Source organism: Malaclemys terrapin, chromosome 3, assembly GCF_027887155.1.
Source record: "Malaclemys terrapin pileata isolate rMalTer1 chromosome 3, rMalTer1.hap1, whole genome shotgun sequence".
NCBI lineage: Eukaryota > Metazoa > Chordata > Testudines > Emydidae > Malaclemys > Malaclemys terrapin.
Window position 1 is genome coordinate 33,106,230 of NC_071507.1, and position 26,346 is coordinate 33,132,575.

General features: G+C 46.6%; 1 protein-coding gene across 2 annotated transcripts in view; it reads right to left on the reverse strand.

The window, feature by feature from the left end:
* Positions 1–966: 966 nt before the first annotated feature.
* The window catches only part of MSH2 (mutS homolog 2), a 104,678-nt gene continuing 79,298 nt past the window's right edge, over positions 967–26,346 (reverse strand). The window contains exons 12-16 of one of the 2 annotated variants that reach the window (XM_054022713.1): positions 23,969–24,214; positions 21,636–21,840; positions 20,981–21,102; positions 17,721–17,893; positions 967–1,349 (exon numbers count right to left, since the gene is read on the reverse strand). In XM_054022713.1, coding sequence (XP_053878688.1) covers positions 1,179–1,349; positions 17,721–17,893; positions 20,981–21,102; positions 21,636–21,840; positions 23,969–24,214 — 917 coding nt within the window. In that variant the 3' untranslated portion in view covers positions 967–1,178. Of the gene's footprint in view, positions 1,350–17,720; positions 17,894–20,854; positions 21,103–21,635; positions 21,841–23,968; positions 24,215–26,346 lie in introns of both variants that reach the window. The other variant, XM_054022712.1, reaches the window with a different exon arrangement.

Here is a 26,346-nt window from a genome sequence, read left to right on the forward strand (position 1 = left end):
AAGTGTATAGATCAGACACACACACTATTAGTTTTTCAACAGCACGCTGCTATCAACATTCTTAACACACATTCTGGTTTAATCTCTGCTAGAGCATATATCAAAGAGTCATGTCTGGTCACCTTCAGCACATGTATGTTCTTATAATCCCAAAGCCAGACACACCACTTTATTAAAAAAAAAAGCTTTTCACACTGCCAGTTTTAGATATAAAGCAACATATAGCTAACAAGCAAGGTGTTGAGAGTTAGGCAAGTGCTGCAGGCAAACTTGTACCTTGATGTGCTTCAGGGCTTGCCAACAGAGGGAGATTACTGCACATTAGCTGCTACACAGTATGTGAGACGCAGTAATAGCACATGCACAGGACAGTTGTGTCCTCTTTCAATTCAAATCATTGCATACATAAGACAGGGCCCCCCCAGGAAGCATGTTAAGTAGATCAGGTAAAATGAATTAGCTTTCTCCCTTCTGGAGAGTTCGGCTACATGAATCTTATTTAACTCACAAAAGAAAGTTAATTGGTGGCATCATCCTAGTTCCTGTTTGTTCACATTAAAACCCACCACACAACTGGCAGTCTCTGTACAATGAAGGGCTAGCACTGGAATGGAAAGTGCACTAGTCTGTACTATGTCTGGCTCAAGCAAGCATAAACAATCCCTTGCATTTAAAGAGAGTATAGTCAGAACCAGTGAAATGTCTAATCATTAGCTAAGATTCCTTATCAAATGTTTTTCTAAGAGACATCACTAATCCAGTCCTGTTAAAACTACAATTATCCCGGGTATTCTTTTGGACCAGTGAATGCAGCATCAGTGATGACAATGAAAAGTAACTGCGGTAGAGGGCAGCGGTAGATTTTGTGTTAGGACTGACAGTTTTCATAATTAACACAGCATGGTAAAAGTTCTATGTAGTTTGACTTTCTGGAAAAACTATGGCTTTCTTTTATTCACACTTCCCTGATATTAGAGAAATGATTTTATTGAAAATAGCAGTAACTAAACTATTACGCAGGTACAATAGGTACTCATTTTAAAAAGTAATTACAAGTCAAGAGAAAGTGTTGCTTCAGTAATGAGTACAAAACATCACAAAGCATAAAACCTACAAGACAAGAAAATGATAGCTCTTGTGACTTAAAACAATTCAAAGCAGTGTCATTTTAGCTTTTTTCATGGAGTAACTTTTGTTCGGGAAACAATTTCATTCACAAAACCGTTGTTCTTTGCCAGCACTTCAGCTTTCAATTGTTTCAGTTTGGTTCTAATGTCCTCCTCTGACATGTCTCTCAAGGGCAATGCTTTCACTTTGCAAAGGAATTCCTGAATTATTTTTTCACCTTCCTGAAAGAAAAATGAAAGTGTATTTAACCTTTAAGATCATTCTCTCCCCAATCCCACCAAGGAAGCATCAAGAACAGAATTTCATTAAGCAAAGGATTTAGTAGAGCAATAAGTAGAGCAGAGGTCAGCAACCTTTCAGAAGTGATGTGCCGAGTCTTCATTTATTCACTCCGATTTAAGGTTTCGCGTCCCAGTAATACATTTTAAGGTTTTTATAAGATCTCTTTCTATAATATATAACTAAACTATTGTTGTATGTAAAGTAAATAAGGTTTTTAAAATGTTTAAGAAGCTTCATTTAAAATTAAATTAAAATGCAGAACCCCCTGGACCGGTGGCCAGGACCTGGGCAGTGTGAGTGCCACTGAAAATCAGCTTGCGTGCCGCCTTTGGCACGTGTGCCATAGGTTGCCTACCCCTGAAGTAGAGCAATTTACTAGAGCAATTAGTAGTAGAGCAATAAGAGTGCTTTCACCTTCTGATTTAAGGGTAGAAATCGTTTGTTGACAAAGAACGGTTACTTACCTTCTGTAACTGTTGTTCTTCGAGATGTGTTGTTCACGTCCATTACACATTAGGTGTACGCGCGCCGCATGCACGGACGTCGGAAACTTTTTCCCTTAGCGGCTCCCGTTGGGCCGGCAGGGCCCCCTCCCTCCCGCCAGAGCGGCGCCCCGCTCTAGGGTATATATATCCCTGCCGACCCGACCCCTCCGGTTCCTTCTTGCCGGAGACTCCGACAGAGAGGAAGGAGGGTGGGAAGTGTAATGGACGTGAACAACATCTCGAAGAACAACAGTTACAGAAGGTAAGTAACCCTTCTTTCTTCTTCGAGTGATTGTTCACGTCCATTACACATTAGGTGATTCCCAAGCTTACCATTGGAGGTGGGTAGGAGTCAAGGTACAACTGACTTAGCACAGCCCGTCCGACCACCGCGTCCTCTCTGGTCTGATGGTGGATCGCGTAGTGGGCTGTGAATGTATGTACGGACGACCCGGTGGCCGCTTTACAGATTTCCTGGATAGGAACCTGCGCCAAGAAGGCCGTCGAGGACGCTTGGGCCCTCGTCGAGTGGGCCCGGATCTCTGGGGCCGGAACATTGGCGAGCTCATAACACGGGCGTATATAATGCACAATCCAGGCCGATAAGCGCTGTGTCGAGATAGGCAGGCCTCTCATACGTTCCGCAATGGCAATAAACAGCTGAGGTGTTCTGCGGAACGACCTGGTCCGCTCCAGGTAAAACGCCAATGCCCTTCGAACATCGAGGGTATGTAGGCTGCGGTGATAAGGGTCCGTATGGGGTTTAGGGAAGAACACTGGTAGACAAATGTCCTGTCCCATGTGAAACTGAGAGACCACTTTTGGGAGGAATTTGGGGTGCGGCCTCAGTTGCACCTTATCCTTATGAAAAACTGTATAAGGGGGTTCTGAAGTGAGGGCCCTCAATTCCGATACCCTCCTGGCCGATGTGATTGCCACAAGAAACGCCACCTTCCACGAGAGGTGCATGAGGGAGCAAGTGGCTAGGGGTTCAAAGGGGGGCCCCAAGAGCTTAGTTAGGACTAGGTTCAGACTCCACGCAGGGACCGGTGGGCGCGAGTAGGGAAACACCCTCTCCAGCCCCTTGAGGAATCGGGCTACTGTGGGGTTGGAGAACACTGACACTCCCAACTCCCCCAGATGGAATGCCGAAATGGCAGCCAAATGCACTTTAATGGAGGCGGGGGCAAGCCCCTGATGCTTGAGGTGCAGTAAGTATTCCAGGATCGATGGAACTGAGGCCTGCAGAGGCTGTATGTGCTGAGGCTCGCACCAGTGGGAGAACCTCTTCCATTTGGCCAGGTAGGTCGCTCTTGTGGAGGGCTTCCTACTACTAAGGAGAATTTGCTGAACCTGGTGAGAGCACCTGTGTTCCGCATCGTTCAGCCAGAGAGATACCACGCCGTGAGATGTAGCGACGACAGGATCGGGTGGAGCAGGCGACCCCTGTCTTGTGTGACTAGGTCGCGATGGAGGGGGAGGGTGATCGGGTCGGCTATGGACAATTCCAGCAGGGTCGTGAACCAATGCTGGCGTGGCCAGGCCGGGGCGATGAGTATAATTGTCGCCCTGTCCCTGCGGGTCTTGAGGAGGACCTTGTGGATGAGTGGGAATGGAGGGAAGGTATACCTCAGGCTCCCTCCCCACGGAATCGTGAAGGCATCTGCCAACGATCTCGGGCTGAGGTTCTGAAACGAGCAAAACTAAGGGCATTGACTGTTGTCCTTGGTGGCGAAAAGATCCACCCGGGGAAAACCCCACCTCCGGAAGATTGAATGCAGGACGTCCTGTCTCAACGCCCATTCGTGCATTTGGTAGGATCGGCTGAGGTGGTCCGCTAACCCGTTTTGGATCCCTGGGAGATACGTTGCAATAAGATGAACCGCATGGGCTATACAGAAGTCCCATAATTGGAGTGCCTCGCGACAGAGGCGAGAGGACCGGGACCCGCCCTGCTTGTTTATATAGAACATGGCGGTAGTGTTGTCCGTCAGGACTGCCACACTGTGACCTTCTATGGTGGCATGGAAGGTCTGACAGGCGAGGCGAACCGCTCTCAGCTCCTTTAGATTGATGTGAAGCAACCTGTCTTCCCTGGACCACAAGCCTTGGGTCCGCAGTTCCCCCAGGTGTGCCCCCCAACCCAGGTCCGATGCATCTGTTACTAACGTCAGAGTGGGCTGTGGGGCAGCGAAGGGGATCCCTTCGCAGACCTGCTGTTGATCGAGCCATCAGCGGAGCGAGCCCAACACCCGATCCGGGATCGTCACCACCAGATCCAAGGGGTCTCTGTTGAGGCAATATGTTTGGGTGAACCACAACTGCAAGGGACGGAGCCTTAGGCGGGCATGTCTGACTACATGTGTGCAGGCTGCCATGTGTCCCAGGAGCTGCATGCAACACCTTGCCGTTGTCGTGGGGAATTTCTGGACTGAGCTTACAGCCCTCTGAATTGTCAGGAACCGCGACTCTGGGAGGCTTGCCCGCGCGGTCACCGAGTCCAGGACTGCACCTATGAAGTCCAGTCTCTGTGTGGGAGCTAATGTGGACTTGGGCACGTTGACCAGGAGGCCGAGCCTGCCGAACATCTGTAAGGCCAGCGTCACGTGAGAGCGGACTTCGGCCTCTGACCTGCCCGCGAGGAGCCAGTCGTCCAAGTACGGGAACACGCGCATCCTTCTCTTCCGAAGGAAGGCCGCTACCACGGACATGCATTTCGTGAATACTCGTGGTGCTGATGCCAGGCCAAAAGGTAGGACCGTAAATTGGAAATGGCGCTGGCTGACGGTGAAGCGCAGGAACCGCCTGTGGGCCGGATTGATGGCGATGTGAAAATATGAAAGATGCCTATCGAGGGCAGCGTACCAATCCCCCGGATCCAGGGATGGGATAATGGTTCCAAGGGAGACCATACGGAAGCGCGTTCTGACCAGAAACTTGTTTAGGTCGCGCAGGTCCAGGATAGGACGGAGGCTCCCTTTTGCCTTGGGAATCAGGAAGTACCTGGAGTAGAATCCTTTTCCCCTTAGGTCTGGTGGGACCTCTTCCACTGCTCCTACTGTGAGAAGGGTCTGTACCTCCTGCATGAGAAGTTGCTCGTGAGAGGGGTCCCTGAAGAGGGACGGGGAAGGGGGATGGCAGGGAGGGGGCGAGGAAAACTGTAGGGTATAGCCCGCCTTCACTGTACGCAGGACCCAGCGGTCCGATGTTATGCGCGACCATGCCCAGTAGAAATGGGACAGGCGGTCCTTGAAACTTAGAGGAGGATCCGGCATGGAATGTGGTACGCTGTCCTCGAGCGTAACTTCAAAAGCCTGGTTTGCTCCCTGGCTGCGGCTTGCCCTGGCCGTGACCTTGGCCCTGGTTAGGCGTATTGTTACGTCTCCACCTGTTATCCCTGCCACGACGGCGGTACGGTTCGTGCCGAGGGCGAGGGTGGTACTGCCTCTGTGGTGGTTGAGGCTTAAAGGGCTTGCGTTGTGTCACCGGGGTATGCATTCCTAATGACTTTAGGGTTGCACGCGAGTCCTTAAGGCTATGTAGCCTGGCGTCCGTTTGGTTGGAGAACAAGCCCGAACCTTCAAACGGGAGGTCCTGCAGGGTGGTCTGCACCTCTGGCGGAAGGCCCGAAGCCTGTAACCATGCCGAACGCCTCATCACTACCCCTGATGTGATTGTTCTAGCCGCTGCGTCGGCTGAATCGAGGGAGGCCTGCAATGAGGTCTTGGCCCTGGTGGACGAAGGGATGGCGGTGGCCGTGAACTCAGGATGTGTGTCCGGAGGTAGGGAGTCTTTGAACTTGGAGACCGATGCCCAAGAATTAAAATTGTGCCCATTTAGAATCGCCTGCTGATTAGCGATCCTCAGCTGGAGGCCCCCAGATGAATAGACTTTCCTTCCGAACAAGTCCAATCGTTTTGCCTCCTTGCCCTTGGGCGCAGGGGCTTGCTGGCCATGACGCTCTCGCTCGTTGACCGCCGAGACCACCAGCAAACAAGGAGATGGGTGCAAGAAGAGGAAGTCAAACCGTCTAGATGGGGTGAAGTATTTTCTCTCCACGCCTCTTGCAATTGGTGCACTGGAGGCCGGCGTTTGCCACACCGTCTTATAGTTGGACTGGACTGTCCGTATAATCGGGAAAGCGACTCTGGAGGGCCCCTCCGGGCTCAGGATGTCGACCATGGGGTCCTCCTGCTCTACAGTCTCCTCCGCTTGCAAGCCCAGATTGAGGGCTACCCGGCGAAGCAGGTCTTGGTGCGCCCGATGATCAATCGGGGGAGGGCCAGACACTTTCGTGCCTGCTACAGCTTCGTCCGGCGAGGAGGAAGAGGTCGGGGCCTTTTGCCCATCCTCACCTTCCTGCAACCCGTCATCGACCGGTTGTTCCTCTGGGGCCTGTCCCACGGTATGGGACTGGGACGGTACCATGCTCGGTGCCGAGTCCACTCCCTCTGGCTCCTGCGGTCTAGAGACCGTTGCCTCCTTGTGAGAGGGCAGGCGGTACTGCGGGGAGTGGGATCGGTACCCTGATGGCCCGGATCTCGAGGTCCTAGATGGGGGCCCTTGCTGGTGGTAGGCCCAGGGTGTCCAGAACGGCCATTGGCTTGGTTGGCCCCATTGGGGATGGCCAGAGGCTTCGTAGTCCCTACTAGCCTGTGCCCTATGGGCATACCCGCCGTACCGGCCCGAGTCAGTCTCCGACACCACGGACGGTGATCTGGAAGGCCACGGCGGAGCCATAGAACGGTGCCGGTCCGGGTTTGGGGAGTAGTGCCTCCGCGACCAGGACCTGGAGCAGCGTCTTGACAACCTGGACCTGGATCGGTACCGGTGACCACGGGACCGGGAACGACTACGGGTGGTCGGTCTCGGGGAACGTACCGCCGACGCATCCCGGTGCCAACTCGTGTATGGCTGCTGAGTCGGTGCCGACCGCTTGCTGAGGCCCGACTGCTGCGGCGCTTTCTGCGCGGAGGGCAACCAGGAGTCCACCGAGGTGGAGCTCGACCGGGACCGGTGCCTTGAACGGTCCCGGTCGAGCTGTGTGGCAGTCTCGGCGGAGCGTCCTCAGTTTGTGGAGGGCCCTCAATGGACAATGCAATGAGGTCCTTTGCTGCCTCAAATGTGTCCAGAGTGGAGGGCTGTTCCAAGAGCTCCTCCAGCCCTTCTTCCTCACTCGATGCGCCTATCCCGGGGCTCGACAGGCCTTTCGGCGCCAGAGCCACTACCGGGGCCTGTGCCGGGGTCGTGCTGGCCTTAGGCGCACTCGAGGTCTTCGCCGGCACTGCCCTCTTATGCGGGGAGCGTCCTCGGGCCTTGGGTTGGCCCTTCGATTTTGCCGGCGAGGACAACCGGTGCTGTACATGCCTCCGTTGGGTCAGTGCCGTGGGCTTCGAGTGACCCGCCGGCGCTGGTTCCCGCACCGATGCCAGGGTGCTCCGCACTGAGGCAGACGGTGCCGCCGAAGTGGAGGGCTGTAACGCCGTCTCCATGAGCAGCTGCTTGAGGCGAAAATCTTTCTTTCTTAGTTCTGGGCTTGAAGGCCTTGCAGATCTTGCAGCGCTCTTTCTGGTGAGCTTCCCCCAGGCAGCGGAGACACGAGTCATGGGGGTCGCTCAATGGCATAGGCTTATGGCACGTGGCACAAGCCTTGAAGCCTTGGGTGTGCGGCATGCCCCGCCGCCCAGGGCCGGTGCCAGGGTTGACCAAGCAACCACAGCAGGAACTTTAAGTACCTAATGAGCTGTTAACTACTAAGCTTAACACTAACTACTAATAACTGATAACTGTTGCAGATAACACTAATGACTATGCTAAGGGACACTCTCAGACGAGAGACAGAGTTGTTCCAACGCCGCCACGGACGGTAAGAAGGAACTGGAGGGGTCGGGTCGGCAGGGATATATATACCCTAGAGCGGGGCGCCGCTCTGGCGGGAGGGAGGGGGCCCTGCCGGCCTGACGGGAGCCGCTAAGGGAAAAAGTTTCCGACGTCCGTGCACGCGGCGCGCGTACACCTAATGTGTAATGGACGTGAACAATCACTCGAAGAAGAAACAAAAATTGTTAAGTTAGTAACTGTCCATGTAAAGATCTGTAGATTTAAAAACCTGCTAGTTTGAAAGGCTGGATCTATTGTGTGTGTTTCATATTTAAATCCCAGTCCACAGTTTAGCTCTAGAGCTGTGCATTAGGTGAACATAAAGAGACTTCCAATATATTTGATCGACAACAGTTGGAATACCTATACAGCTATTGTGAAGCTAAACTGCAAATAGAAACATGTTTTTAAAAACAAGGAAAGGACAAGTTGTTACTAAGCAATCAGAGACTGGCTGTCACCAAGGGGAACAGGTGAAAATAGAAAAGCTGTATGCATTTGCCTTTAAAGAAACCAATGAGCAGAACTTTAAAATTGAAGTGGTGTGCAATAAAACCAAATATTAAGAGCACCAAACAAATTGTTGATTAGATTCAAAATCCCTGTGTTGGTAACACAATATATCAAGAGTACAAGATTTTGCATAAGCCTCTGTGCAACTCCAGTGCAATAACCTGCTTAATTCCATGGTTTCCGTAATTGTGGTTTCCTAGCATGAGGTGCTTATGCAAAGCACATCCAGTGAGGAACCTTCATCAATCTAAAGGATTTGCAGATATATTAGCATGTGTCTGCCTCTAGAAGTGATGTTAATGCATCTGGTAAGTTAAGACAGGCAAAACATCTGAAACTATGCAGTACTACTGCCTCTCTTTCTGAAGTGACACTGTATGATATAACCTTAAGAGTATTTTTAAAACACTTAAGAAAGAAACATTTCCCCCTACTTGAGAGGTTTGCTACAGTAGATTATAGCAATTTAATTTACATCAGATTAAGAGATGACACAGTTTGAACTCAGACATGAGAAACAATTTTGCAGAGTATTTTACCCTGACCTTGATTAAGATGCAACAAAAGAACAATTACTGGTAAAAAGTAACCTAAATTGAGTAGACTGCATAAATTCCATACTCTTGAGATGTGTATGTACTCTGGAAACCCCACTGGAATCCTCTACTGGGCCATGACCACAGGGCGGAACATTCAGACTTGGGAGTACACTATTGTAAGGGACTGTTGCCCCAATCATCCCTCAGGTCCTTCCACTTACTCAGGACTCCTCAACAAGACGATGCATTTATTAGGATTTATAAAAAGATTTATAGGAAGGAATGTGGATTTGGACTAAGTGTACTTGAAGAACTACAGCTAATGTCTAAGTTCCCTCTAAGCTGCCTAATAAGCCCCTCCCCACCAGCCCCAGCACAGACCTGCCCCGGACTTGCCACAGCTGGGGGAGAGGAGCCCCTCTCCCAACCCGGCCCAGGCCTGCCAGATGTGCTGGGGAGAGGAGCCCCTCCCTCAGCCCAGCTGCGGTGAGAGAGGGCTGGTGGGGGGGGGGTCCTGTCTCCTCACTGCAGCGTTGGGGCAGCCTGCACCCCAAACCTCTCATCCCAGGCACCACCCCAGAGTCTTCACCCCTAGATGGAGCCCTCACCCCCTGCACCCAGTCCTGAGCCCCCTCCCACACCCCAAACCCTTCATCCCCAGTTCCACCTCAGAGCCTGCACCACCAGCCAGAGCCCTCATTCCCCCACACCCCAACCCTCTTCCCCACCCTGAGGCCCCTCCCACACGCCTAACCCCTCACCCCCATCCCCACCACATGAATTTTGTTATGTGCACCAATATGAAAGTGATGTGTCACACATCACCTCTATATTGGTGCACATAAAATTCATTCCGCACATTGACACAAAAAATTAGAGGGAACACTGGCTACTGATAATGAATTTTTGTCTGAGCATTGTTAGCATATATGCCCATTTCCTGTGAAAGCAGCAAGTAAACCTCTCCCCTACCCACACACAGGAAGTGGGACTGATTGCAGAACTACTTTTCCAATTGTACATGAGACCTGCTACAAGTTGAGCAAGGAATACTGTGTAACTCCATGACAGAGCATCAGGTAGTCTCCTCGCATGTCTCTGTAACAAAGTTATTTCTTAAACCGTGGAAGCTGTTTTGGATATGGTGGCATAAGTGCCAAGGATTTCATATACTATGACACCATTAAGGTCATAACTCATCTACCCATAGACTGATTCATTAAGAATGTCTGAGAAGAGATGGTTTCCTCAGATTCATCTCCATATGTCACAAACCTAGGAGACCTGCAAATAGATTTACATGCACCAATGCAACTAGGATACGGTGGATCCATTACTGGCACCCTTGGTGAAAAGGCAACATGGGATCATTATTGGCACAAGGACTCACAGAATGGCAGAGAAGCCAACTAGAGATTGTTATAAGAAAGCCTCCTGTTGCCTATTACTAGGCGGTATACTGGGGAATGAAACCTTGCTTAAGCCTATTGGAGGGAAAAAAGGAAGAACAACGAGTGAGGAGAACAATTTTAATTGGCAGCTTATTTCCATGATCCATGCCAGCATCTAGTACCAAATGATCAATTGGTGCTGAGAAAGGCAACAGACCACTTGAACCATGGCAGTGTCTGAATCGGCTTCCCTTAACAACTGAGATTGCTCTCAGATCTGCACCACCTCAACCTCCGCCCAGAGTCTGCATAAGGCCAAGAGGGAACACTCATGACTTTTCTTCGTCTGCTGAGGAAGAGGTAAAGTCTCAGACCAAATCCTCTTATGGTCTTTGAACCTAAAGACTGCTTCAGAACATCTATAAAACACTGAAGTTCCAGAGTCCAAATAGCTAAGTCTTTGACTTTGAGCAGATTAACCTGTAATGCTCTCACCAACAATAGTAAGTTTACTCAAAGAACAAGAGTCTAAATGGGTATAGGCTACAAACCTCCCCAGGGAAAAAAAGGGTTACTCACTTTTCCTAACTGTTGTTCTTCAAGATGTGTTGCTCATGTCCATCCCGTTGTAGGTGTGTGCGCTCCCCACATGTACCAGTGCTGGAAGCTTTTCCCTCAGTGGTATCTATAGGGGACCAGCTTTGGCACCCTCTGGAGTTGCATGTGTATGCTCCTGTATAAGGGGCGCCACTGCCACCACCGCCACCCCCTTCAGTTCCTTATTGCCGAACTCCAACAGAGGGGAAGGAGGGTGGGTATTGGAATGGACACGAGCAACACATCACAAAGAACAGTTACGAAAGGTGAGTAGCCATTTTTTCTCCTTTGAGTGCTTGCTCATGTCCATACCATTGTAGGGGACTCCCAAGCAGTACCTCCAGAGGCGGGTAGGAGTTCATGGACGTGTCGATTGCAACACAGCTCTGCCAAAGCCAGCGTCGTCTCTGGCCTACTGGGTAATGGCATAGTGTGCCGTAAAGGTGTGCACTGGCGACCGTGTCGCAGCTCTGCAGATGTCCTGAGTAGGGAAATGGACCAGGAAAGTGGCCTACGGCGCCTGAACTCTAGTTGAATGAGCCGTCACTATCAGTGGAGACACAGCCTGTGCTATCTCATAGCAAGTATGGATGCAGGTAGTGATTCAGGATGAAATCATCTGAGAAGACATTAGGAGGCCCTTCATCCTGTAAGTCAGCACAATGAAGAGTTGAGTAGATCTGCGGAAGGACTTGGTACACTCCAAGTGGAAAGCCTGGGTACGCCTGACATCTAGGGTGTGCAGACGCCTCTCCTCGTTTGATGTGTGAGGCTTTGGACAGAATACCGGGCGGAAGATATCCTGGTTAACATGGAATTGTGACACCACCTTTGGTAGGAAGGCTGGATGGGGACGCAGTTGTACCTTGCAGAATACTGTATATGGGGGCTCTGACATAAGAGCTTTAATCTCAGAGACTCATCTTGCTAACAGCTATAAGGAATGCGACCTTCCATGACAGGTGTGAAAGAGAGCAAGAAGCCAGAGGCTCGAAGGGAGGGCCAGTGAGCCTGGAGAGGACCAGGTTGAGATCCCATTGGGGAACTGGATCCCAGACAGGTGGGAAAAGTCTTTCAAGGCCTTTCAGGAATCTGATCATCATTTCGTGTGAGAATACTAATCTACCCTGGACGTGAAGGTGGAAGGCCAGTGTGCCAAGTGCACCTTGATCGATGAAAAGGTGAGGCCCTGGTGCTTTAAGTGAAGCACGTAATTCAGGATGGATTGTAGAGGTGACTGGACCGGAGAGATATTCTGCTCCGACGCCCAGGAGAAGAAGCACTTCCGCTTTGTCAGGTAAATTGCTCTGGTGGAGGGTTTTCTGCTTTCCAAAAGAACCTGCCAGACCTGACTAGAGCAGGCTTGTTCCTCAAGATTTAGCCACACAGCATCCATGCTGTGAGGTGGGGAGAGGCGAGGTTTGGGTGCAGTAACCGTCTGGAATCCTGAAAGTGCAGGTCCTGGGCAGTTGGGAAGAGTCCACAGGGCTACTACTGCTAAGTCCATGAGCGTGCCGAACCAATGCTGGCAAGGCCAAGCCGGGGCGATCATAATGACTTGTACCTAGTCCCTCTTGATCTTCAAGTCGCCCTGGGGCACACCCTCAAAAAGCCTGCTTGCTACCCAGCAGTAGAGCCCAACTGATCAGAGGAGGTTGGCGGTTGGCCCTGGTGGCACTCATAGCTGTTACCCTTCTTGCGGTAGGGCTCCGACCTGGACTGGCTCCCGAATCTCTGGGTCTGCTGTGGTTTGAATCACTTCCTTGCAGGTGCAGGCGCGCAAAGACCCAGGGAGCACAATGTAGCCCTGAAATCTTTTAGACCATGCAATTTATCTGTTTGGTCAGAGAACAGTGCCAGGCCATCGAAGGGAAGGTCCTGGATTGACTGCTGAACCTCCACCAAGAGCCCGGATAACTGTAGCCAAGATGCCCTTCTCATGGACACGGCCGAAACCATGGTCCTGGCTGCGGAGTCTGCCACGTCTGAGGCTGCTTGGAGGGCAGCCCTCACCACTGTCTTGCCCTCCTCGAGAAAGGCCAGGGTCTCCTGCTTACAGCCCTCTGGCAACGAGTCCACAAATTTGGCCATGGATTGCCAAATGTAATAATCATATCTTCCAAGCAGGGCTTGGCGGTTGGCCACTTGCAATTGGAGGCTGGCAGTCGAATAAATTTTTCTGACAAACAAATTGAGCCTCTGTGCATCGTTGTTCTTAGGGATTGAACCATCAAGCTCATTGGCATTGGATATGACCAAAGAGCTCGAGGGGGGGGGAGGGGGGGGCGAGGGTTGTAAAGGTATTAGAAGTCTTTAACTGGGACATAATATTTCCTCTCCGCATGCTTGGAGATGGGGGGCAGGGAGGAGTGAGTTTGCCACAAAGCCTTGATTAACTTTACCACCCCCTTGGGGATGGGCAGGGCCAAATTAGAAGGGGCTGCCATGCTCAATATGTCAAATAGGGTGTCGGAGGGTTCCGACAATTCCTTGGCCTCCAGCCTCAGATTCACTGCCACTCTTAAGTAGCTCCTGGTGAGCTTTGACGCCATCCTGGGGAACTGTGTGGGAGGGCCCCGCCACTGCCTCATGAGATGAAGAGAATGAGGAGGTGGACACAGGTGAGTCAACCAACTCCATTTCCCCTGCTAGGGGGAGCCTCAGCCGAGGATGGCTGCCCTCAGGCATCCTGCTCCAACTCCTCTTCTGAGTCTGGGGGTGGACGGGAGACTGTCGCCGATTGCTTCTCAGATGTCCCTGAGACCAATTGCTGCATGTGCTCCGATATCTGAGGGAACCCCCATGGGTTTCAGAACTGCCACGGAGCCGGCTACTGACCCTGAGGCAACATGCTTGCTGGCAGTCCAGGAGGAAATCCTGATGCCACTAGTGGGTGATGGCCGTGGGCACTGCGACCTCCTTGCCTTTCGAGTCTGAGGAGGAAGAGACTAGTCTTGGGGACCACTGCCACCTCCTTGCCCTTACCATGCTGGCTATTCCCGTGCTCTTCCCTTGGGGACTGGTGCCAGGATGTCAGAGCTCGGTGTTGTGCTTCTGGTGATGGCGCTCGGCGGATCGGGGATGGTAGCCTGGGGAGCGACGCCTCATGCTCTGGGAACGGTGCCAGGGCTGCGGTGACTGGGAACGTGAAGACCTTTGTCTTGACTCCAGGAACCTGTACCATTGATCTAGAGACCAGTATCGTGACTCTGGGGACCGGCATCGAGACTTAGGGGATCAGTGCTAAGAGTCTGGAGAGCGACGCGGATGCTCAGGAGACCTGTGCTGGGCCTCTGGAGCCTGTCAGCACGCCTCAGGAGGTCTGCGCCAGATAGCCGGTGATCGACACTGGGATTCCAGAGAGTGGTGCCTGGAGTAGTGCCGGCAGCTCCGGCAGGCCAGCCAGCTCGTGTCGGAGGACGACAGTGCAGTTCTGGAGACTGCTGGCGGAATGCCACCTGTGATGGTGCCGGGGAGTGGTGCTGCGGAGATGGGGATCATTGTAAGGGCCACAGGGCTTGCCTCTCAAGCAGGCAACTTCTCTCGCAGGTGTTGGCAGCACCAGAAGGGACAATATGTCCTTAAGCAGCCTGAAAGGATAGCACTGCCAGGTGCTGGGTTCCTCTGCCAGAGGGGGCTTGACAGATCAGTTGGTGATGCTGGAGCTTGGCTGTGCTCCGGAGAGGATGAGCTGCCCCATGTGGGTCTTTGCTCGGCTCTAGCTTTCTCCTTCCCTTTACGGGACATAGGAGACCGCCCTCTCCCGGTGCGTTTCTTCTGCCTCTTAGCAGGTACTGGTGATGGGGATCGCCACCAGTCAGAGGTTGGGGACGGTGGGTTGCTCCACACTGACGCGGAGGTGCTTGGAACGGAGTCCGATCTGGCCATCTCGGAGGCTGGTGCGAGGGCCCGCTCCATAAGGAATGCTTGAAGCTGAATGTCCCTCTCCTTTTTGGTGCGTGGCTTAAAATCTTTACAAATGTGACACTTGTCGCTTATGTAGGTTTCCACCAAGCACTTCAGACAGCTTTGGTGGAGATCGCTGATGGGCATAGGTTTTTTTACAGCACTCGCAATGCTTGAAGCCCGGGGACTAAGGCATGCCCCATCCCTGGGTTAAGTCCCACAGGGGACTAACTAACTTTTTCTATACTTACATTAAGGGAACTAATAAGAACCACACTGTAAACTACTCTCAACAACTATATACAGAAAAAATACTAGAAAGCACACTGGAATAGTCAAAAACTTGCTGAGGCAAAAGCCATTGGCCATTATCTTTGAAAACTCACGGCGATCGGGGGAGGTCCCGGATGCCTGGAAAAAGGCTAATGTAGTGCCCATCTTTAAAAAAAGGGAAGGAGGAGGATCCGGGGAACTACAGGCCAGTCAGCCTCACCTCAGTCCCTGGAAAAATCATGGAGCAGGTCCTCAAGGAATCAATTCTGAAGCACTTTGAGGAGAGGAAAGTGATCAGGAAGAGTCAGGATGGATTCACCAAGGGCAAGTCATGCCTGACTAACCTAATTTCCTTCTATGATGAGATAACACTCTGTGGATGAGGGGAAAGCAGTGGATGTCTTAGTCCTTGCCTTTAGCAAGGCTTTTGATATGGTCTCCCACAGTATTCTTGCCAGCAAATTAAAGAAGTATGGGCTGGATGAATGGACTATAAGGTGGATAGAAAGCTGGCTAGATCATCGAGCTCAATGGGTAGTGATCAATGGTTCCAAGTCTAGTTGGCAGGCGGTATCAAGCAGAGTGCCCCAAGGGTCAGTCTTGGGGCCAGTTTTGTTCAATATCTTCATTAATGATCTGGAGGATGGTGTGGACTGCACCCTCAGCAAGTTTGCAGATGACACTAAACTGGGAGGAGTGGTAGATACGCTGGAGGGTAGAGATTGGATACAGAGGGACCTAGACAAATTAGAGGATTGGGCCAAAAGAAACCTGATGAGGTTCAACAAGGACAAGTGCAGAGTCCTGCACTTAGGACGGAAGAATCCCACGCACTGCTACAGACTAGGGACCAAGTTCTGCAGCAGTTCTGCAGAAAAGGACCTAGGGGTTACAGTGAATGAGAAGCTGGATGTGAGTCAACAGTGTGCCCTTGTTGCCAAGAAGGCTAATGGCATTTTGGGCTGTATAAGTAGGAGCATTGCCAGCAGATCAAGGGATGTGATCATTCCCCTCTATTCAGCATTGGTGAGGCCTCATCTGGAGTAGTTTGTCCAGTTTTGGGCCCCACACTACAAGAGGGATGTGGAAAAATTGGGAAGTCCAGCAAAGGGCGATGAAGCACTGGAATGGGTTATCTAGGGAGGTGGTGGAATCTCCTTCCTTAGAGGTTTTTAAGGCCTGGCTTGACAAAGTCCTGACTGGGATGATTTAGTTGAGGATTGATCCTGCTTTGAGCAGGGGATTGGACTAGATGACCTTATGAGGTTCCTTTCATCCCTGATATTCTATGATTCTATGATGTTCCAGCACCGTCACTGGCGGTAAGAAGGAACTGAAGGGGGTGGGTTGGGGGGCGGCAGCGCGCCTTATACCGGCGCATACGCACACCACTCCAGAGAGTGCCAAAGCTGGTCCCCTACAGATACCACTGAGGGAAAATCTTCTGGTACCAGTGCATGTGATGAGCACATATACCTACAATGGAATGGACATGAGCAAGCACTCGAAGAAGAATGACTTTCATTTTGCATAACACACACCTAGTATGCTAATTTTTTTTAAATGTTAAAAAAATTTAGTGTCTGTACATCTGGGTATAGTGCTTAGATTATCCATAAATACAAAGGTTTTTTTAAAAGTCATAAGATACATATAGATAAGGTAAGATACATATATAGTGAATAATCAAAAATAACCCAAATTTAGGTGATATAATTTTAATACTCTTTAGATATTAGAATCCGAATACTGGGGTATCTCACTCATGAAAAGTTGTAGAGAGTTTTCATCGTGGAAAGCAAAATATGAGTGAAGATTGTCCCTCAGTAACACAGAATTTAGGTTAGGTTGTCTATTTAGAAAATACAATCCATGAAGGAAGTATTTCAGTTACTTTCCCGACTGCACTTCTCATCGGAACTCCAGCTCCATCCCTCCCGGTATTGCCAATGTCTGGTGATGTGTTCATGTAGATGTCCCTTGACCACCTGATGGCATCCGACACCATGAGTTGCCGCATCAGCCAAGCGTAGCACTGAACAATTCTGCATTCTCTTAATACTTAGAAAACAATATGAACCTAACTTTTTACTGGCATCAACTATACTGAACAGGCCTGTTTGAGGTTGAAGAAATTAGTGCAGATGAACTCTCACATAACAGGACAGACGGGTCAACTGCAGAGCCATGCAAACTACAAACCTAACAAATGCGAGAGTTATTTATTTACATATAAACTAAATTACAACCAAAGGCACCCTCCCCCCCCCCCCAAAAAAAAAACCCTACAAAAAAAACGCCCCAACCAATTCTGGCCTTCAGCCCATTGGAGAAAAAAAAAAAACTGAGATAGTTGGAGCCATGGTCCCATATATGCCTTCAGTCCGTATTGTTCAGCTCAGCATGAAGACATGCATGCAACTCCACCCACTGCTTTCTAAAGGGTTCATGTGCATCTCCCTGGAGGGGAGCTCTAAACTGACAACACTAGAGAAGTTGACATTCTCAGAGTCTGACATTTTTCTGGCCCACTTAAACAGTGGCTAAATGTAGCAAAATACAATTCTGCAACCTGTTTGTTCACAGAAAGGATGAAAGGCTTTTGCCAGTCACCATCTTTTTATTCAAAATAATGTATTGTTTGTGTATAACTTTGTTCAGTGAATAATGGTTATCAATCAGTCTGACTAGCTGACATGGGTTTTGTTCGGCCTATGTTAACAAACCTCTTTTTCTCTGTAGCGTCTCTTAGCTGCTGGTTCTCCTTCAGATTCCTCAGGTTTTCCAAAAGTTTGGAACTCCTCTAGTTCCAGAGCCTTCTCTTTTGCACTCTCTATTACATGCTTTGGAAAAGCAGCAAGCTCTGCTACATGTATTCCAAAACTCTGATCACAGACACCTGGAGAAAAATAAAGTTAACACTCAGGAGAAAGTATTTACAATGACTAAAAGATCATAAAAACAAGTCCTGCAATATGTCTCTCTTTTTGAGAAGTGAGTGATATGATTTAGATTCTCCCAATATTTCTTGACTTACAACCACTTAGTCTATGTTTGATAACATCCTAGGAAATGTGTTATTTGCCTACAGCCCTGCATAGAATAGTGCAAAGGAAGTACAGGACATTCCTTTAAGTTACAATAATTTTTGTCTTCGGTATCTTAGTACTTTCCTCAGTTTCACCCAAGCACTTTGGTATGGAGCTCTGCAACATATAATTAGCTATGCCAAGACATAAGTCCAAAAATATGCACAGAAAGTTATGAAGGAACTTGGAGGTTTATTTTATACATTTTGATGGCTGATGCATCATGGCATATTCTTTTCATATCAGACTAAGGCCCACAGGAAGCATCATGATCATCTAGTCTAACTTCCTGCACATCGCAGACCTTAGAACAGGGATCGGCAACCTTTGGCATGTAGCCTGCTAGAGTAAGCCCCCTGGCGGGCCGGGCCAGTTTGTTTACCTGCCGTGTCCGCAGGTTCGGCTGATCACGGCTCTCACTGGCTGTGGTTCACCGCTCCAGGCCAATGGGGGCTGCGGGAAGCGGCGGCCAGCACATCCCTCGGCCCGCACCACTTCCCGCAGCCCCCATTGGCCTAGAGCAGCACACCACGGCCAGTGGGAGCCGCGATCAGCCGAACCTGTGGACACGGCAGGTAAACAAACTGGCCTGGCCTGCCAGGGTGCTTACCCTGGCGAGCCGCGTGCCAAAGGTTGCCGATCCCTGCCATAGGACCTCATCCACTCACTCCTGTAATAGGCCCCTAACCTCTTGCTGAGTTACTCAAGTCCTCAAAGACTTCAAATCAGAGACGCCACTATTCTAGTTCAAACCAGCAAGTGACCCATGCCCTACAGTGCAGAGGAAGGCAAAACACCCCAGGGTCTCTGCGAATCCAACCTAGGGGAAAATTCCTTCCAAACTCCAAATATGGTGATCAGTTAGACTCTGAATTTGTGGGTGAGACCCACCAGCCAGAGACCTGAGAAAGAATTCTCTGTAGTAACTCAGAGCCCTTCCCAGCTTGTTGATAAACAAATGGAAATAAATTGGCTTTGGGCCAAGATTGGCCCTTAACTTAACTCCTCTCCCCACTTGGTGTTTTCTCACTATAAATACATCAGAGGGATAATCAGATCTCCGCTCAGCCTTTGTTTTGTTAGGCTAACAAAGCCAAACTCCTTAAGTCTCCTCTTGTAAGGTAGGGTTCTCCATTCTTCTGATCATCCTAGTAGCCCTTCTCTGCACTTGTTCCAGTTTGAATTAATCTTTTTTAAACAATGGAGAACAGAATTGCAGACAGTATTCCAGATGAGGCCTTATCAGTACCTTGTACTGTAATAATGCTTCCCTCTCTCTACTGGTAATACCTCGCCTGATGCATCCTAGTATTATATTAGCATTTTTCACAGCTGTGATTGACCAATACACCAAGGTCTTCTCCTGGGTTTCCAACTGATAAGTCTCTAGCTTCTAGCAAACATTCTTGTTGTTAGTCCCTAAGTGCATGACCTTGCACTCTGAACTATTATATTTCATCCCATATCTATTGCTCCGGTTTTCAAGGTCGTCCAAATCTCCTTGTATGATATTGTGGTCCTCCTCTGTATTGGCAACTGTGTCATGTGCAACCTCCCAGCTGTGTCATGTGCTAATTTTATTAGCACATTTCACTTCTTGTGCTAAGGTTGTAAGTGAAAATATTAAAGAAGATTGGTCCCAAGACCGATCCTTGAGGAACTCCACTAGTAATCTCATTTCAGCCTGACAGTTCACCTTTCAGCATGACCCACTGTAGTCTCCCCTTTAACCAGTTCCTTACTCATCTTTCGATTCTCACATTAATTTTAATTATGGAACTGTATCAGATGCTTTACTGAAATCCAGGTAGAGTCAATCTGCTGCATTTCCTTTGTCTAGAAAATCCGTTATCTTCCCAAAGAAAGATCAGGTTGGTCAGGCACGATCTACCTTTAATAAAAACCATGTTGTATTTTACCTCAATTACCGTTTAGCTGTAGATCTTTAATAACTTTTCTCTTTCAAAATTTATTCTAAGGCCTTTCGGTCCTGTAGTTTCCTGGATTACTTTTTTTCTCCTTTCTTAAATATAGGTACTATATTTTTATTCTCCAGTGATACGGTACCCGAGTTTATGGAGTCATTAAAAATCCTTGCTTTTGGACTTGCAACGTCATTTGCCAGTTCCTTTAAAAAAGGGCAAAATAACTTTTTGCTAGATATGAATTGTTGCATAAATAAGTTAGCCAGTATCTTCAGTGATTATGCCTCCACACATTGAACCATTTGTTAATTAAAATATATGTATCCAGAGCTTACTGTTTTATTTCTTTTTACCATCTTACTGAACTGTTCTGCTAAACTCTAACACCTATCCTCCCTGTAGAAATAGGTTCCAATTTTTCGCTCTAAAATAAAATTATAAGGCATGAAATATGCCAGAGTCATTATAGGTAGGTAGTATGTTAACTAGAAAATTGCAAAACTGTGAAATTATTTGTGAAGGGTTTCTCCTTTTGATAATGCAATATTAAAAACAGGACAAAAAGCTTTAATTTGTGCTGTAGAACTATGTCTGGGGATCAGAAAACAACTCATTTCATTACCAAAATATACTGATTTTCATCTGTATTCACCCAGAGATGCAGCTCTCTGTAGGTATCTGATTTCAGAGAGAAATGGACCAAATCATTAGTGATGGCTAAGAACAGCTTGAGACCTACTATCAAAATAGAAAAGGTAGTTTCAGGTCTTTTTGCAGGAAAGGCTCCCTTTTCCTCTCCCATGGCACCTGATAGTTTTATCTTGTTCAGCATTTAAAAGATCTCACCTTTCTTGACACGGTAAAGCATAGTCAGCATTTCATCAGTGGTTAGTGCTGTAACATGTAAATTATTCACAGTTGGCACTTGGTTGGCAAGTGCTGTCAGTTCATGAAAATGTGTAGCAAACATACAGAAGGCACAAATTTTGCTGGCGATATATTCTGAAATAGCCCATGCCAACCCAAATCCATCATATGTTGAAGTTCCTCTTCCCAACTCATCAATGATTATTAAAGAGTTTTCAGATGCTGTCCTAAAATAAAAACATTTTTTCAAAGTTTAGATAGTGCAAGCTCTCTGAAATTCAAAATTTAGTCTAATGCCAAGTGCAAATAGTTAACTGTATACACACACACACACACACAAAGAAATGATATCATAGAATATCAGGGTTGGAAGGGACCTCAGGAGGTCATCTAGTCCAACCCCCTGCTCAAAGCAGGACCAATCCCCAGACAGATTTTTGCCCCAGATCCCTAATGGCCCCCTCAAGGATTGAACTCACAACCCTGGGTTTAGCAGGCCAATGCTCAAGCCACTGAGCTATCCCCTCCCCTCTTGTTATGCAAGAGACATGATTATCAGGCTCACATGAAAATTTGTGAATGAAGATGAACACGCATTAAGTAAAACACTTAGGCTGTTCTCATTTAGGGGCATCAGTATCTATGGTGATAAGTTACATATTTTCTAAGTAATAGAAACAAAAATGGTACAATATAAAAAAAATCCTTTAAGGTAGCCTCCTCCCCCTTTGATGAAACACAAAGCAGGTACAGCTCTTACCGAAGAATTGATGCAGTTTCTAACATTTCTGCCATGAAAGTCGAGACACCTTTCAACTGACTGTCTCCTGCTCCTACCCGAGCCAGAATACAATCCACAATAGTCACTTCCGCTGAGTCACATGGTACAAAGCACCCAATTTGGGCCATAAGAACTATCACTCCAGCCTGGCGAATGTATGTTGATTTCCCTCCCATGTTAGGACCTAAGAAATTAATGTTGACAAGAAATTAATAAATTAGCTTCCTCTTCTTTGTACATTATGTACAGCTTTAAGGGATTCTTAAGCTTAATGGATCTGAAGCTAAATTTAACCTAAGATAGACATTTAAAAACTTCCTCCCTATATAACCACAGCTGCAACAAGTAGCACAGCTTCATGGATGGGCTTGCTTGCAACTGCAAACACTTGACTGCAGTTCTTCCTAAGGAAGATTTTTTTTTTTTTTTAATAACCTGACTTCTCAAAAATATGAGCAACAATCTGAAGTGCACGTACATACTGGTAAACTAAAGCAAAGCTAGAAGGGTTTAATTTTATGCTCATCAGTCTTGATAGTGTTTCCTTTCAACAATAAATGCAGTCTGCTTTAAGTTACAAGATCAATTACTTCCTCCACAATCTGCTCCATATAAAACTATTTTAAAAAGTGATTTATTAAACAAAGGAAACATTAACTGTAGTTAGTGAATTGGTGATTGTTTCTGGTCATCTAACTTGCTCAGGAGCTTTTGAAAATCCTACTAGACACTTATCTGCTTCTTGGGTGCCTATACACACACCTTTGAAAATCTGGTTCCATCTCCTTCAAGTTTTCAGAATTAACAGACTTCATTCCTCTCCCACCTAATTTTTATTCGTAGACTGGAGGAGGAAAACAGGCTTTCCTGATTTTTCAACATCCAGTCGGTTTCTCATCTTTGAATGAGCTACTCCAAATGAAGAAAAACATTCTCTGCGCCCGCTAGACAAACAAACCAAAATTTGAGGAGGGCTCATTGTTGCAGCATTTCTTTATGTATGTGATTGTAATAGATTCTGGTAAGTTTAGGCCTTAACATAGGTTGTCAATTTCAAATGTAAACAGATTTTAAAAAGAAGTGTTTAATTTACATTCCCTCCCCCCCCACACTTTTTAATCCATTGATTTTTATCCACTCTGGTAACAGAAGAGTATGAAAGTATAGCAGATTATTCATATTACAGGAAATGTACATATATACAGTATAGATACTACTTTAGACAAACTACACGTCTATACACTGTATAGAAACTACACTGTCTACTGGACATATTAAAATGTATTGCTCCTGTAAAGTCTACCTGTAAAGTAATCAGCACTTACACTATCAATATGACATTTATGCATCTCCCTGGTAAGTCACATTAGCAATAACTTCTGAACAAGGACTGCAGACAACATTTTCAAATAGAATGGCCTATCTAATTATCATAACAAGAATGGCAATACAATGCAATGAATTATGATGCATTTCAAGTTAGATTCTGGGATCTTTCAAGGCAGAAACCATGTCTTCCTCCATGTATGTCCAGTAGCAATCACATTGTTGGTATTAAGAATGATTTCACCTTAGAATTTGTTACAAAAACAAGTGTTTACTATATCGCTAATCCATTAAGTATATTACATCATACTACCTTTTAAAGTACTCCATTCTATGTTAAATTAACATAGAGAGATTTAACATTCCCCTAAGTGTTAACTTATAACGCTGACTCAAGTGTATGGCAACTCCACAGAAATTGTGAACACATACACTGTCATCTTTTAAAGTGCTATGGGATTTACTAAGGTTCTAGTATCTATTTATAAATATTTGTAAGACCTCTCTCTCCTCTACCCTAACAATCCTGTTTAAATGTCACCAGACTCCAAATGCCATAACCAGAGTTCCCACAAGCGCATCTCTAGTTACAATCATGCTGACCAGTTCTCTGACTAGTCATTTTGAAGACTGGTAAGTCCATGTGTATGAACTACCCAGCACAGAAGGAAACATTTTATAAGTACATCGTGGCCACTTTTTGTTTTAAAATACATGCTTATTAACCATAACCATCACAAAAATATAGCGGTGGTGAAACTGTCTTATGAAAGCCAGTCTCATCTTTTTTTCAAAACCTACCCCAAATGCCAACACTGGTATAAGTACATTACTAAATGGTCTCTTCCCCCATACCTATAAAGCACTGAATGGTTTTGACAGACTTATTTTTTTAAAAACATTTTTCACAAGAAATACTTCAAAATTGACATTGCTTCTTGAGCTTAAATGAAAACTGAAAATATTGCATATAAATTAGTTTTTACCAGTAATAATATGGAACATCTGCTTGCCCTTCTCAAAGTTAACATCATTGGGGATGAATGCTATGTCATCTTGAACTTCAATGCAAGGGTGTCTGGAACCTTTCAGCACAATTCTTCCTTGTCCCTTTTCCAGAATGACCGGACGGACGTACGGCACAGGTGCTCCATTTGATACATGAGCAAAACTGACAACAGCATCTAACTGAGCTATCACATCATTCATTGTCTGTATTGGCTCTACATATCCTGTTTTAAGAAAAGCAGAACAATTCATCTATAATGATACTGAATTTATATTTATACAGATAAAAAACAAGGAAATTTTACCCTATTTTAGTTCAAATTTAGGTTTAAGTTCTTTAGGGCAGGGACTGTCCCTCCTTTTGTGTTTGTGCAGCACACAGCATTTTGTGGACACTATGAAAAAGAAAAGACTGCAATTTAAAAATAAAACTGCAAAAATCTCAAATCAGAGTTCAACTTATCTTTCACATACTTTCCAATCGATTACTATGATCTGGTCATAAAATCCATGGTTTTTTTAATTAAATTTTGCTTTAAAGCAAATATGGAAACCAATGAAGTAATGAATACATCTTTGTTAAATAACTCCATTCATCTTGCAGACCACCTATTGCAGATGATAGTGACAAATCTGAGTTGAATGAATAGCACACCTCTACCCCGATATAACACAACCCGATATAACACGAATTAGGATATAACGCGGTAAAGCAGTGCTCCGGGGGAGGGAGGGCGGGAGGCGGGGGGCTGCGCACTCCGGTGGATCAAAGCAAGTTCGATAGAACGCAGTTTCACTTATAACGCGGTAAGATTTTGTGGCTCCCGAGGACAGCATTATATCGGGATAGAGGCGTATGTGATAATACAAATGTGTAAAACAGACTTGACTGCTCTAGTGACAGATCATCACACACCATATTTGAAATGAGAGTTAAGAAATCATTATGGGATTCCTATACTTGGACCACAAAGATATGATGCTCTCAATCTATAATGGGGAGGAGACATGCCCATTACTAATTGCCTCTTACTGGCATTAGAGAAGGGGGGAAGCTTATTTAAATATGGAAAAATAGATGGTCAGAACAACCACACAACCTCTGATGACCACTATTTGGATGTGTCACAAAAGCAAGGTCGAGTGAGAACACATATTGTGTAGTTATTTAAATTCTATAACGTGTGTTAATAGCATTAAATGTTTGTTGAGGGTATTGGTAGTGATTGAACTACAAACCCGTAATTACTTTAATATTTACAAGTGGTATAACATGTCAAAAGAAGTGACTAGTGCAGTGCAAAAAATTCATTCCAGAAAATTCTGCCAGGCATCTCATTGCACAGCAGGGTACAGAGCACCATGAAGGCTTTTTTAAAAAGATCACTTCCGAATAAGAATTGTATACACAATCCAGACTGTAGAAAGTTTCTTTATTATATTGCTTCCACTGGAGGAAGACAGAAAAATTATGTTTAAATATAGGAGTACACATCTGTGGGCTTGTGTTAACACACCAGTGAAGTCTTTAAATGAGTCAAGAGAGACCTACTTTTATGTCTGCTGGATTTTTATTGTAGAAGATGCCATCTTTACAAACCTCCTAATTTGCTTTCACGTAGCTGCACAATGTATATTAAAGCAAAAAACATAAAACTAATAGCTACTGCATGATGCAAACTATGAAAATAGGATCCGATCGAGCCAAACGAACGTTGGCGTTGCAATGTATTAGTGAATTCTATACACAGTAGTGCATGCAAGTGGCCACTGCAACTGACTACAGTCAAGCAAATTAATCCAACAGAAACAGAATAAAAGTTAAACAAGCTTTATGCAAAAAAAATCATTATGCGGGCTTTTGCTGCCTTTAACTCCAGATAGAAGTAAACAAAATGTAATATAAAACTTCAGTGGAGAGCAAGAGATTCAGCCTTCTTCTCAACATTTTGTATTTCTTTAATTATGGTACCCAGATACAGAATAGGACCTACAATTCCTATAATCTGGAACAGTTTATATGGCAGAATGAGAAATCTTGAAGTAATTTCCATTTGTTTTTCAGCATTATATCTGTGCTTAACTATCTATTCCCAAAATATATTTGCTGTGAGAGAGAAGCTAAAAGAAAGAAAAAAATTAGGACAAGGCTGCTGCAACAGATTTGTCTCAAGTGCATACTTTTGCTACACACATGCATACATGCACCTACTGCAGGTCAACATTCTATATAGTATGAAACAAATGTGTGCTGCAATGCTAATTGATTATTTATCCCTCTGCACCTAACATTTTTGCCTCCTATCAGCAGATTTTTTCCTGGTTACTAATTCTCCCTTTAAAGGACTTGCAAGTT